The sequence below is a fragment of the Otolemur garnettii genome, unplaced genomic scaffold (assembly GCF_000181295.1).
Source record: "Otolemur garnettii isolate 467f Iridium unplaced genomic scaffold, OtoGar3 scaffold00018, whole genome shotgun sequence".
In the NCBI taxonomy this organism is placed as follows: Eukaryota; Metazoa; Chordata; class Mammalia; order Primates; family Galagidae; genus Otolemur; species Otolemur garnettii.
The window spans coordinates 5,816,381-5,830,427 of record NW_003852413.1 but is presented as its reverse complement, the minus strand read 5'-3'; the positions used below and the strand labels follow the sequence as shown (position 1 = coordinate 5,830,427).

Here is a 14,047-nt window from a genome sequence, read left to right as displayed (position 1 = left end):
AAAACAAAGAATGAAATCCTGTCATTTGCAGCAACATGGATAGAACTGGAGGCCATTGTGTTAAGTGAATTAAGCCAAGCACAGAAAGACAAATATCACATGTTCTGATATGCAGGAGCTAAAAAAAAAAAAAAAAAATATGGATCTCACCTATTAGGACTGGCTCTTACAACAAGTATTGCAAGGAAGTGCAGAAATTGGAACCCTTGTGTATTACTGGTAGGAATATAAAGCTGTGTACCCACTGTGGAAAACAGCACGACAGTTTCTCAAAAATTACATACAGAATTACCATAAGATCCAGCAATTCCACTTCTAAGTATATACCCAAAGAACTGAAAGCAAAGACTCAAAGGAATATCTGCACATCAATGTTCAAAGCAGCATTATTCACAATAGTCAAAGGTGGAAATGACCCAAATGTCCATGGACAAATGAACAGTTAAACAAAATGGGGCATATATACAATGAAATATTATTCAGCCTTAAAAAGGAATAAAATTCTGATATATGCTGTAACATGGACAATCTTTCAACACATTATGCAAAGTGAAATAAGCAAGACACAAAAGGGCAAATACCATGTGATTCTGAGATAGGAAACCAGGAGGCCTTGCTCCATAAGGAGTTGTAAGACTGGAACCCAAGGTCGCTGATGAAATAGGAGGCAACAGCAGATAAAGTGGCCAAAACCAGTTAACAGTGGTTCTCAACCTTCCTAAATGCCCCAATGTATTTTCATTGTTAAAAAAGGGTCACGACCCACAGGTTGAGAACCGCTGAGTTAAACCAAGATGGTGAAGAAAATGACCTTAGGTTAACCTCATTGCTCATTAAATGCTAATTATAATACATGAGCATGCTAAAAGAAATTCTCATCAGCATCAGGACAGTTTATAAATACCATGGCAACTCCCAGAAGTTACCCTGCAGGGTTTAGAAAGAGAAGGAACCCTCAGATCCAGGAACTTGCCACCCCTTTCCCAGAAATCTTCTAAATAATCTTCCCTCTGCTTAACATAAAATTAAATAGAAAGCATAAAATAAGGCCCCAGAAACTCACAAAGGGTTACTCTCTGTTGCTCCAAGAGACAGCTGCTGCCCTGTGTATGGGGTAGCCTTCCTTTTGTTTCTCTCTTCTTCAATAAACTTGCTTTTCCTTTACTTTGTACACTCATTCTTGAACTCTTTCCTGCGTGAAGCCAAGAACCCAGTTGGCCTTTGGGCTGGGCCCCACCTTTGGAGTCTACTTTCCTGTACGCATTCCACTTAACTGAGGTACTCAGAATAAGCAAATTCATACAGACAGAAAGTAGAAGTTACTAGGAGTTGTTAGTAGAAGAGAATGAGGAAGAATTAGTATTTATCATCCCAAACTGTGTGTGTAATAAAAAAGTTCTGAAGAAGGATAACAGCAATAGTTATACAGTGTGAATATGTTTAATGCCACTGAAGCATACACTTAAAGAGGGTTAATTTTATGTATATTTTACCACAATAAAAAAATTTTTTTTAAAAAATAAAACAGTTAAGAGGCCAGGCTCAATGGCTCATGCCTGTCATCCTAGCACTCTGGGAAGCTGAGGTGGGAGGATCCCTTGAGCTCAAGAGTTCAAGAGCAGTCTGAACAAGAACAAGGCCCTATCTCTACTAAAAATAGAAAAATTAGCCGAGCATTGTTGCAGGTGCCTATAGTCCCAGCTACTCAGGAGGCTGAGACATGAGGATCAGAGTTTGAGGTTGCTGTGAGCTATGACAAATGGCACTCTACCAAAGGCATTAAAGTGAGAATCTGTCTCAAAAAAGAAAACAACAACAACAAAAAGAACACAGCCACCTGAAAGTGCCTTTCATTGGCCAAAATTGGGTCAACTAAAGCATCAAAATATTACCAGATTAAAAGTCATAAAATAAGATAGAAGGATGCTGGTACTTTGAGACAGGAGTCTGCTAAACTCACTTGCCAATAAATCAATAAGTTTCTCTTTCCTCCTCAAACCACTTGTCCTTGTTCTTCTTATGCAGCCTCAGGACAAGTGCCAAACTTTTGATAACAGAATCTGGTGTCCCTGGTTGGAACCATTGGTGCCTTGGAGGAATGAAATCCTGCAACTGCTAGAAGAGGCAGGGAGCAGCCCCAGGTCAAGCTGTGAGCAGGAATACTGCATTTTGGGGTAAGAGAGTAAGGGACTATCCCAGCAGCTGCTAGAGCCTGTTTAGCTCTGGGGAACTCCTGTTTTTTTTGAGACAGAGCCTCAAGCTGTCACCCTGGGTAGAGTACTGTGTCATCACAGCTCACAGCAACCTCCAACTCCTGGGCTTAAGCAAGTCTCCTGCCTCAGCCTCCCAAGTAGCTGGGACTACAGGTGCCTGCCACAACGCCTGGCTATTTTTTTTTTTTTTTTTGGTTGTAGCCGTCACTGTTGTTTGGCGGGCCTGGGCTGGATTTGAACCCGCCACCTTAGGTGTATGTGGCTGGTGCCTTAGCCACTTGAGCCACAGGTGCAGAGCCGAAACTCCTGTTTTTGCTATGGGGGCTCTAGTTGGCTTATGGCACCTTTCCTTGTAAATATTTGTATCAAAGGCATGCCAGGTTTTCTTGGATGGCCAAATTTTTATCCTATGTTTTTTACTAAAGGCAAATTATATCAGGGAAAATTCAGAGCTCAAATGGTCAACCTGCCACTACAGAGTTAAAATATTGATTCTCAAACTCTCCACTTGAGATAAACTCCTTATTTATGGTATTAAAATAAAGTAAGGGCTCAGTGCCTATAGCTCAAGCAGCTAAGGCACCAGCTGTATATACCAGAGCTGGCAGGTTCAAATCTGGCCCAGGTCTGCCAAATAGCAATGACAATTATAACCAAAAAGTAGCTGGGCATTGTGGCAGGCGTTTGTAGTCCCAGCTACCTGGGAGGCCAAGGCAAGAGAATCGCTTAAGCCCAGGAATTGGAGGTTGTTGTGAGCTGTGATGCCATGGGACCCTACCCAGGGCGACAGCTTGAGGCTTTGTCTCTAAATAAATATGTGTAATCCTAGCACTTGGAGCTTGAGCCCAGGAGTTCGAGACCAGCCTGAGTAGGAGTAAGATCCTCTCTCTAAAAAAAATAGAAAAACCAGTCAGGTGTAGTAGCACATTCCTGAAGTCCCAGATACTCAGAAGACTGAAGCACGGTGATCACTTGAGCCCAGGAGTTTAAGGGTATAGTGTGCTATGATAAGGCTACTGCACACTAGTTCAGCCAACAGAGCAAGACCTTGTCTCCAAAAAAAAAAAAAACACAATTCCATACAGAACTACAACTACAAAAATATGAAGGAATTTTACAAATCATAATGGTGAAGGAAGATGCTTACAAAAGAATATATACTATGTGGTGCTATAGAGATGCATTTCAAAAATAAGCAAACCTATTCAAAGGTATGAGAAGTCATGATAGCGGTGACCCTTGAGGCAGAAGAATTTGTGATTAGAAGTGGCAAAATGGGGACTTCTGGAATGCTGATGATGTTCTGTCTCCTAATCTAGGTTTTGATTACAGAATTTGATTTGTGAAAAATCCATCACTTTCTTACATAAATTATATTTGAATAGAATTTTTACATCTTTTGATAAAATAATTTTTTAAAAAATGTAGAGAAAGCAGATGAAACAAAAAGAGCAGAAAGTTGATCACTATGATGAATGAGTGACGGACTCAGGATTCAGTGTACTATCCCCTCTATGTATGTGTTTGAAATTTTTCTTAGTAATTAAAAAGAAACAGACCATAATAGCTCCCTGCTTAAAACTCTCTCATGGTTTCCCATCACACCTAGATTAACACCTGAACTTGTTACCATGGTCTGCAGGGCCTTCTCCCCTCATCTCATACCACTGTCTGTCTTGCTCATTCTGCCCCAGGCCGGCTGACCCTTCACCACATGGCTGACTCATCAGCCTTCAGGTCCTCACCTAAATGGCTCCCCTGCTCAGAGAGGCCTTTCTCAACACACCATTAGTCTAATTTCCCTTCACAGGAGTTCCTTTCTTCAATTTTCACTATAGCTTGATAATTTCTGTTTGTTCTGTTCATAAATTCCCTGAGATTAAGAATCTTTGCCTATTTTTCTTACTGCTCTCCTGTGCATAGAACAGTGCTGAGCACCTGACAGGAGTTCACAAAATGTTTTTGAATGAATGAATGAAGAAACTGAGGCCAGAAGCAGTGGCTCACACCTGTAATCCTAACACTTTGGGACGTCAAGGTGGGTGGGTTGCTTGAGCTTAGGAGTTTTAGACTACACTGAGAGCAAGAACCTGTCTCTACTAACAGCAGAAGGAAAATATCTGGGCGTCGTGGCAGGCACCTGTAGTCCCAGCTACTTGGGAGGCTGAGGCAAGAGGATTGCTCAAGCCCTAGAGTTTGAGGTTGCTGTGAGCTATGTAGCCACAGCACCCCACCCAGGGCAAGAGTGAGATTCGGTCTCAAAAAATAAATAAATAAATAAATAAAATTAAGAAACTGAGATATAGAGTGTTTTAGTAGTCAAAGCCCATAATACTTATGATGTAGAAATAGTTGCAGGGGCTCAATGCCTGTAGCTCAGTGGTTACAGCACCAGCCACCTACACCAGGGCTGGCAGGTTCAAACCCGGCCCAGGCCTGCTAAACAACAAAGACAACTGTAACAAAAAAAAATAGCCAGGTGTTGTGGCAGATGCCTGTAGTCCCAGCTACTCAGGAGGCTGAGGCAAGAGAATCACTTAAGCCCAGAAGTTTGAGTTTGCTATGAGCTGTAATACCACAGCACTCTACCAAGGGCTACATAATGAGACTCTGTCTCAAAATAAATAAATAAATAAATAGTTGCATATCTCTGCTTTCATGTAATGAATTGTATTACACATTAGGCATCTCTTCTATTTTTTAGAGCCATATTACATTTGCTTTTTAACTTAAAAGCTGGTATAAAACTTACCAATAAATTATAATGCCACAGAAAATCCCCTTATATAAAGTTTAAAATACTGAAAAGCATTGACTTTAACAAAGCCTGTACAATATGGTTATGTTAAAAAAAAAAGAATGATTGGGCGGTGCCTGTGGCTCAGTGAGTGGGGCGCCGGCCCCATATACTGAGGGTAGGTTCAAACCCAGCCCTGGCCAAACTGCAACAAAAAACAACAAAAAAATAGCCGGGCGTTATAGCAGGCACCTGTAGTCCCAGCTACTCGGGAGGGTGAAGCAAGAGAATCGCCTAAGCCTAAGGAGTTGGAGGTTGCTGTGAGCTGTGACTTCACAGCACTCTACCGAGGGTTAATAAGTGAAACTCTGTCTCAAAAAAAAAAAGAAAAGAATTATTGGGTGGCGCCTGTAGCTCAGTGGGTAGGGTGCTAGCCCCATATACCAAGGGTGGTGGGTTCAAACTCGGCCCTTGGCCAAAAACAAAAAAATAGCCAGGCTCTGTGGTGGGCATCTGTAGTCCCGGCTGCTCAGGAGGCTTAGGCAAAAGAATCACCTAAGCTCAGGAGTTGGAGGTTTCTGTGAGCTGTGTCATACCACAGTGATAAAGTGAGACTCTTGTCTCTACAAAAAAACAAAGAATGATTACCACGATTGCCTGTTATTTTCAGCAGAAGTCTGCAAATGTGCTACTTGGGAAGCTGAGGCAAGAGAATTGCTTAAGCCCAGGAATTTGAGGTAGCTGTGAGTTGTGATGCCACAGCTCTCTACTGAGGGCAACACAATGAGGCTCTGTCTCAAAGAAAAAAAAAGAAGTCTGCAAATGTTATCTGCAACACTGTCTGGCAAAATGGATCAAAGGTTGAATCCTTTTAGTCATTATAAATTTTTAAATTTAATAATTATGGCCAATACAGTGGCTCACACCTGTAATCCTAACACTATGGGAGGCAGACACAGAAGGATCACTTAAGGACAGGAGTTTGAGATTAGCCTGGACAAAACAGCAAGACCCCATCCCTATAAAAAAAATGAAAAAAAGAATTAGATGGGCATGGTGGCACATGCCTGTAGTTGCAGTTATTTGGGCCAGTACACTCTAACCTGGGCAACAAAGTGAGACCCTGTCTCTAAAATTATACACCTTTTGAGAATTCAATATAAATTCAATGCTAGACATTCCAGGTATACGTTCTGATACACCAGAGTAGATAAGTAGGATACTGACAAAAGCAAAACAAGTTTGAAGATCCCACAGTGATTTTCATATATCTCATACATGATACTAACCTGTATCTCTGAAAATCTCCGTGCCGTAAACCATGCTGCTGCTGGGATTCCTTAATAATCTGAAGAACTAGAGCCAAGATTAAGGAAAAGCTTACAATGGCAAGAATCCAAATAAATCAAAAGCTGCACCATTAGTCTACATTTTTGTCAGGCCACAGGAAATTAAACATTTGTAAAATATTTAGTATATCAATGAAATCTCTTGTAACCATTTCCATTAGCTATTCTATCATAGGATAAGGCTAAACATGCAGAAAAACTGCTTGAACTGTTACTGCTTTCAAACTAAAAAGGAAACTACTAGGAATTGGGTATTGCTGAAACCAAATAGCTTAATTAAAGCGGCTGGATTCTAAATGCTGACTGTGATCGGGATGGTTCCTGTTGATGTACACCCGTCCCCCACATTATACTCATGCAAGCAGATTCATGTTATAAATGACTGTACTACTCTTACATTTGCATAACCTCCTACATCTGCCAAATCTAACTTTCCTTAACAGCTGTGATGCTTCCAGGGGCTATGATGAGCACATGTCAACCAAGCTAAGCAACAGATTGCACAGAAATATTAAGGTTGTTCTTTTAGAAGATGAACCCCTAACCAAACTCTCCTTTAAAAAATCTTAAATTGTGTACCAAACTTTAGGAAGGCCAATCTTTACCTACAGTTTTAGTTCTCTTTTGTTTCCTCAACGTTTCTCTAGAAACCTATAGAGTGAACACTAAACGGACTATTTCAATAACCAAAAAAGAAAAAGAAGGTTTCCTGTAAAATGAAGTTATTCTAACACCTATTTGGAACTATTATCACCAATTCAAAAAGTTAAACCCCAGGGCGGCGCCTGTGGCTCAAAGGAGTAGGGCGCCGGCCCCATATGCTGGAGGCGGCGGGTTCAAACCCAGCCCCAGCCAAAAACTACAAAAACTGCAAAAAAAAAAAAAAAGTTAAACCCCAAATCCCTGAAAACTTAAGTATAGTAAGATGTTAAGCTGAATGTGTTATTTCAGAAATTCGCCTACCCTTTCTATATTTGTTATTGGTTGCAAAAACGTCACAAACTAGTACCATAAGCACTCAGTTGAGGTATACGCTAATGAAAACTACAACCAATTCCTCCAGCTCAATTGAACGACTCCCAACAAGATAAAACAACTACAGACCTATTAGGAAAGCCACGCAACTGACAGATTAACAAGGAACCCTACTTATAATCAAAAGGAGCAACAAGCTTTTCCTCAGAACAATTTTAACCTACATTTCCAAAGCATTTTTACTACACAGTCTACGACGGCTGTCAGACAAGAGTATTAAGCCAAAACGTCTAGATTGCTGTTTCCTCCCCCAGTTCGATGGCTCCAAGGTGCCCAGGCTAGAGCTCAGTGGAGTAGCCAGAGCGTTATCCCTGTCACAAACCCTCCAACTGAGCAACTGCGAGGCAACCAGAGAAACCTGACAAATATCCCTGTGCCGCCCAGGAAAAAAGGACGTTACCCAACCAGGAGGGCGAGAGGGATGAGAGAAAGAGCCTAGGTCTCTGAGAGCCAAAAAGTAAAAGCGGGAGATACTGCAACCCTCAGCCTCTCCTGCCCAGGACGTGCCGGACCCGCCGCCTCTCCCATCCCCAGCCCTCCAGATCGACACGTAGTCATTGCAAGTTAGGCCCGATTGCTCTAGGATACTCTCCAAACTCAGACTATCCCCAAATTCTTTGTTTGCCTTCGATCCGGCTGAAGGGCGTTCGTTTTCTTTATTTTCCTCTCCTCCGGCGCCTCGTCCGCCGCCGCTACCGCCGCTACCGCTGCCGCTGCCGCCACCACCGCCACCGCCAGGGACCTGTTTCTCAGCAGCCATCTTACCCCTGCGCCGCAGAGCACGACGGGATAGAGGAGGCGGGACGACCGGGGCGGGTAAGAGCGGGCCCTGCTAGGCCGGGCTGATGGGATAGCGGCGGACCTTACCGCCGCCGGCCCTTCTGGCCACTGGGAGCCTTTAGTTGGAGTGCGCCTGCGCTGGTCTGGGAGTCCCTGTTCCAGCACCGTAGCAGGGTAGGGTGGCGCTCGCAGACGCGGAGAAGCAGTTGCTGCTGAGGTCTTCTCGGGGTCAACCTTACGGACTGTCCCTCCAGGGCTGGAGGACCTAGAAATGGACCCCCACTTCCCGCATTCCAGCATTGAGCATCCGGCTCACGTTCCGCACAGCAGAGAGCGGAAGACTAAGGACTTTGGGTTTCGGGGGTACTGTTTCCCCGAAGACTCAAGAGACGGATTACCCTGTAGAAACGAAGCACCCCGTCTATGAGGGTACCCCCCTTGCGCTTTCCTGTGGGGCTGGACTTTGGGTAGATCAGTCCAAAGAGGGAGAAGTGTTGGGGGATGGAAGAATCTTTGCAGCCTCTAAAATCTGAGTCCTGAGGCACCATCTGGTCCCTGCTGCATAATTACTGGTTGGGAGATGTTGGGCAAGTAATGTAATCTCCCTCTAAACCTGCACCCTCATCTGTGAAATGAGAATAACCAATTACACATTTTTTAAGTTTCCCAAGTGTCCACCGATAAATGAATTGAAAAGCAAAATATAGTATAACCATACAATGGAATATTATTGGCCATGAAGAAAAGGAATGAAATACTAATTACACTACACACAAGATGAACTTTGAAAACACAGTAAGTGAGCTCGGCGCCTGTGGCTCAAGTGGCTAAGGCGCTAAGGCACCAGCCACATACACCTAAGGTGGCCGGTTTGAATCCAGCCCTGGGCCCGCCAAACAACAATGACGGCTGCAGCCAAAAATATAGCCAGGCGTTGTGGTGGGCACCTGTTGGGAGGCTGAGGCAGGAGACTCGCTTGAGCCCAGGAGTTGGAGGTTGCTGTGAGCTGTGATGCCATGGCACTCTACCCAGGGGGACAGCTTGAGGCTCTGTCTCAAAAAAAAAAAAAAAAGAAAACACAGTAAGTGGAAGAAGTCATACACAAAAGAACACATATGTTGTGATTCCATTTGCATGAAATATTAGTAGGTAAATCTATAGGACAATAAATTAGTGGTTGTCTAGGGCTGGAGGTGGGATGGGGTGTAGATAGAGGTGGAATGGGGATGTAGATGGGAGATTGAAGGCTAAAGGGATTTCTTTTGATGGGGAAGAAAATGTTCTAAAGCTGATTGTGGTGATTGTTGAACAACTCTGAATGTACTAAAAACCAAATGCATGCTTTAAAATGGGGAAATAGTATGGCGTGCAAATTATATTTCAATAAAACTACTACCAAAAATTACACAACCCTGCTAGGCCTCATTTTACTCAACTACAAGCCACAATCCTTAGGATGGAAAAAAAGGCCCTTTTCTCACCTCTTTTTTTTTTTTTTTTTTTGGCAGTTTTTGGCCAGGGCTAGGTTTGAACCCGCCACCTCCAGCATATGGGGTCAGCTCCTTACTCCTTTGAGCTGCAGGCATTGCCCCAGTTTAAAAAAATTTTTTATTAAATCATAACTTTATACATAGATGCATTTATGGGGTTCAGGGTACTACTTTGATAATACAATGTGAAATGTTTACATTGAACTAAGTAACACATCTATCACAATTATACTCTACTGTTCTTAGTAGTTTTGAAATGTACCATTGCATCATGCACATTAGGTGAGGTCCCCCCAAATACCCTCCCTCCTCCCATATCTCCCCTCTCTCTCTTCTTCCCTTCTACTTTCTGGACTATAGTTATGTTTTGCCATTCATATGAGTGTGTAGGTGGGTATATATTGATTTCATAGTAGTCCTTTTCTCACCTCTTCTGCCAATCTCTTCTTTTGCTCTTTCATACCAGCCCCCTTGCCTTAGGGACACAAACACATTCCTACCTTAGTGCTTTTTGTGTTGGCTGTGCTCTCTCTCTGAAATGTTCTTCCCCTAAATATCTGCTTGACCCACTCACCTCCTTGAAGTCGTGGGTCGAAAGTCACCTTCTTAATGGGGTCTGCCTGACTATCCTATTTTAAGTTGACCATCACCACCACCCTTATACTCCCAAATCCTCTCTGACCTACTTTTCCTGCAAGTACTCATCAACTTATAATAGCTTGATAACTTACTTAAATTACGTTTATCATCTAGGATATTCTGCTGGAGAGTAAGCTCACAAGGGGCCTTGCTCTTTGTAGAACTCACTGGTATATTATATCCTAAGGACAAAAAGACGGTGCCGGCGGGAAGTAAGTGCTTAATAAAAGCATATTGAATAAATAAATGGCAAGCACCTCATCAGCATGAACTGTCATCACCTTCCTGTTCAGTTAATAAGCAGGTAGGGAGGGGTGGGAATGAGCTTTCTCCACCAAGAGGAGGAGATCACTATGCTCCTGAGAGATTGAGATCCTGAAGAATAAAAAGCAAAAAGGATGTTTTTTGTTTTTTCGAGACAGAGTCTCACTCTGTTACCCAGACTAGAGTGCCATGGCATCACCCTAGCTCACAGCAACCTCAAAATCCTGGGCTAAAGTGATCCTCTTGCTGAGTAGCTGAGATTACAGGTGCTCACCACCATGCCCAACTAATTTTTCTTTCTTTCTTTCTTTCTTTTTTTTTTTTTTACAAATTTATTTATTTTTGTCATTGTTTCAGTTGTTATTGTTGATTTTAGCTGGCCCAGGCTGAGTTCAAACGCGCCAACCTGGGTGTATGTGGCTGGCACCCTACCCACTGAGCCCTAATTTTTCTATTTTTAATAGGGATGAGTCTTGCTCTTGTGCAGGCTGGTCTTGAACTCCTGAGCTCAAGTAATCCACCTGCCTTGGCCTCCCACAGTACTAGGATTGCAAGTACGAGCCACCATACCCAGCGAAAAACAATACATATTTTTTTGAGGCAGAGTCTCACTCTATCACCTTGGTAGAATGCTGTGGCGTCATCATAGCTCACAGTAACCTCAAACTCTTGGGCTTGAGTAATCATCTTGCCTCAGCCTCTTGAGCAGCTAGGACTACAGGCGCCTGCCACTATGCCCACCTAGGTTTTTCTATTTTTAGTAGAGATGGGGTCTCAGTCTTGCTGAAGCTGGTCTTGAACTCCTGGGCTCAAGTAATCCACTTGCCTTGCCCTTCTAGAGTGCTAGGATTACAAGCGTGAACCATTCATGCCTGCCCCAAAAGAATATTCTTGACTGGAACCCAAGGAGCAGGGAAGGGGAAGCAGAAGTGAAGTCTACAAGGTCAGGTGCAGTGGTTCACATCTGTAATCCTAGCACTCTGGGAGGGCAAGGCATTTGGATTGCTTGAACTCAGGAGTTGGAGACCAGCTTCAGCAAGAGTGAGACCCTATCTCTACTAAAAATAGAAAAACTAGCCAGGTGTGGTGGCACATGCCTGAGACTCTGTCCCAGAAGGAAAGGAAAAGGAAAGGAAAGGAGCTGCAGAGATAAAAGGGGGTGATTTTCAGATTCAGTGAACAGGGAGGCTTAAATTCTACACAAATAGTAATGATTTGTTGCCACAAATGCTTGATGTAGACACAGAGATTTAAGTTTTATTGCAATGTAAACAACCATCCATGAAAATGCTGCTGGTGTGTGGGACTCTGGGACTTTGAATTTCCTCAGGATTCTCCCTTTTTAGATATTTGAATAAGGTGAAGGAGATTGAACCAATCAGATGCAGGCCTTTCAGTTACTTCTCATCCCATTCTCAACAGAGCCCTCCTAGAAGGAAGTGTTACTATTTCCTTATTACAGAGATGAAATTGAGGCACAGCGCCAAAGACAAAGCCCGACATAGATGCTCAACACATACGTATTGGACTAAATTGGAGGGTAAAACGCCAGTGGGTGAGAGCAGGGAGTGAAATGAAGCTAACCAAATTTCGTCAGGACTCTCCTCCCTCCCCTCCGATGCTCCCTGGGGGACTGAGTCCCGGTGCTCGCTGGAATTAGAAATGGGCAGAGGCATGAAGGCTGTTGTTCTTTGTTTTGCTAGTTCTGGAAAACTGTCCCCACCCCTGCCTCCGCCTCCGCCCGGTGTTACCTCTCCCCGCACCCCAGGGGCCAGACTAGAACTCTTTCAGTCCTGGGGGGTGTGGCGCAGCCGCCAAGCCGCAAGAAGCGCTAAGGCGTGGGCCTCCAGGCGGGTGCTCCTTCCCACGTGGCGCCCACGCAGCACGCAGGACCCTGGGTCAGTCCCTCCACCACCTAGGCATCTGCCTTAAGTCACTTTGCCGGTGCAGCCCAGAACAGCCCGGACCCGACGACTAGAACGGAAAACCAGACCCCAGTGCGGCTCTCCGCCTTCGGGGTGAGACGCCGCGCGCTGGGGCCACTCGGTATCCTTTTCCCTAGAGTTGCCTGCCGCCGCTGGGGACAATCCCACCCTCTTTGGCTGCTCGCTCCTCCCCTTCACCTCAGAGCTCCCCCCACCCAATCCTGACACCAAGAGGCACATTCTGCCTGCAGCTAGCCGCCGGAGTCGCGCTGCACGCTGCAGAGGCCGCAGCCGCGGGAGCTGCACTCTCACCGAGACCCAGACGGCTGCAGAAGCCTGGACAACCTCGGGTGTGACGGCACCATGAACAGCTCCGGCGGCCCCAGGGCCGAGAACGCGAGCCAGGTGGATGGCGGGGACGGCTGGCAGCCCGAGGCGGTCATCGTACCGCTGCTCTTCGCGCTCATCTTCCTCGTGGGCACCGTGGGCAACGCGCTAGTGCTGGCGGTGCTGCTGCGCGGCGGCCAGGCAGTCAGCACCACCAACCTGTTCATCCTCAACCTGGGCGTGGCCGACCTGTGTTTCATCTTGTGCTGCGTGCCCTTTCAGGCCACCATCTACACCCTGGATGGCTGGGTGTTCGGCTCCCTGCTCTGCAAGGCCGTGCACTTCCTCATCTTCCTCACTATGCACGCCAGCAGCTTCACGCTGGCCGCTGTCTCCTTGGACAGGTGAGTAAGCGCCCTGGCTTCTCTTGGAGGTGGGCACACAGGCATGGGGGCTGGAGAGCAAGGAGGGACCCTGGGATCAAGGAGGGACACACAGAGTGGGAGAGGACACTAAGAAGGCAAAGCGACTGGAGAGAGAGAAAGAGAGCAGGCACGGAGGAGGGGAGAGAGGAGAATGGGGCCTGTGGTTAGGCGCGTCCTGATCCTGGGGCCTCCCAGCCTGGAGAATTAGGCTCCTCCAGCTCTGCCTGCCACTGACAACGCACAGCGTTTTTCCCTACGAAGAGTTTAATGCCCCTGTGAGACTGGGATGGGAGAAATTCTGTGCCCAACTTGTGGAAGAGATTGAGTCCATAAGTAACTTGCTCAGAGCTGCCTAGTCAGTAATTGCGTTCGTGAAGCGCACCAACTATCTCCTAGAGCCAACCTCAGGCGCCTCCACAGCACTCGCCTCAAAGCCACGGTTCGGTTGCTTGGCGCAGTCGCTTCCGGTACGGACTGTGGAATTTGGGTCTTTCTAGAGGACGCGCTCCAAAGTGTGAACGAGCGCGGCTGAGAGTCCCTAACTCAGTCCCAGCCCTCTCTGCGCCCCGCCTCCAGGCGAGAGAGGAGCAGGCCCTGCGGCTGTCCCTCCACGGCCAGAGGAGGAGGGAGAGGTAACGTTTGCTGAGCGCAGGACTTAGGTGGGGCTTGAAAGGACACTAGGATGGTTCCTGGGATGGAAATCTGGGTCCGACTCTGGTTATCTGCCTCTCTCGCTGGGGACCTTCCCTAGAAAAGCAGACAGGAGAAGGCAGACTCCCTACACATCTCCCATTTCCACTGAGTGCGGAGTGTGGTTCCAAGCGCACAGAGACCACAGAGCTCCGGTTTCGTTTAGGGATTCT

At 45.7% G+C, this 14,047-nt stretch overlaps 2 protein-coding genes across 2 annotated transcripts in view; one reads left to right on the top strand and one right to left on the bottom strand.

The window, feature by feature from the left end:
* Nucleotides 1–8,110, bottom strand: part of SRP68 (signal recognition particle 68) — a 46,566-nt gene extending 38,456 nt beyond the window's left edge. Inside the window, exons 1-2 of the mRNA XM_003786115.3 lie at nt 7,923–8,110; nt 6,240–6,306 (exon numbers count right to left, since the gene is read on the bottom strand). Of these exons, the coding sequence (XP_003786163.1) occupies nt 6,240–6,306; nt 7,923–8,094 (239 nt within the window). The 5' untranslated portion in view covers nt 8,095–8,110. The remainder of the gene's footprint in view (nt 1–6,239; nt 6,307–7,922) is intronic.
* Nucleotides 8,111–12,718: 4,608 nt separating this feature from the next.
* GALR2 (galanin receptor 2) overlaps nt 12,719–14,047 on the top strand; it is a 2,645-nt gene continuing 1,316 nt past the window's right edge. The window contains exon 1 of the mRNA XM_023511245.1: nt 12,719–13,163. Within this exon, the coding sequence (XP_023367013.1) occupies nt 12,796–13,163 (368 nt within the window). The 5' untranslated portion in view covers nt 12,719–12,795. The remainder of the gene's footprint in view (nt 13,164–14,047) is intronic.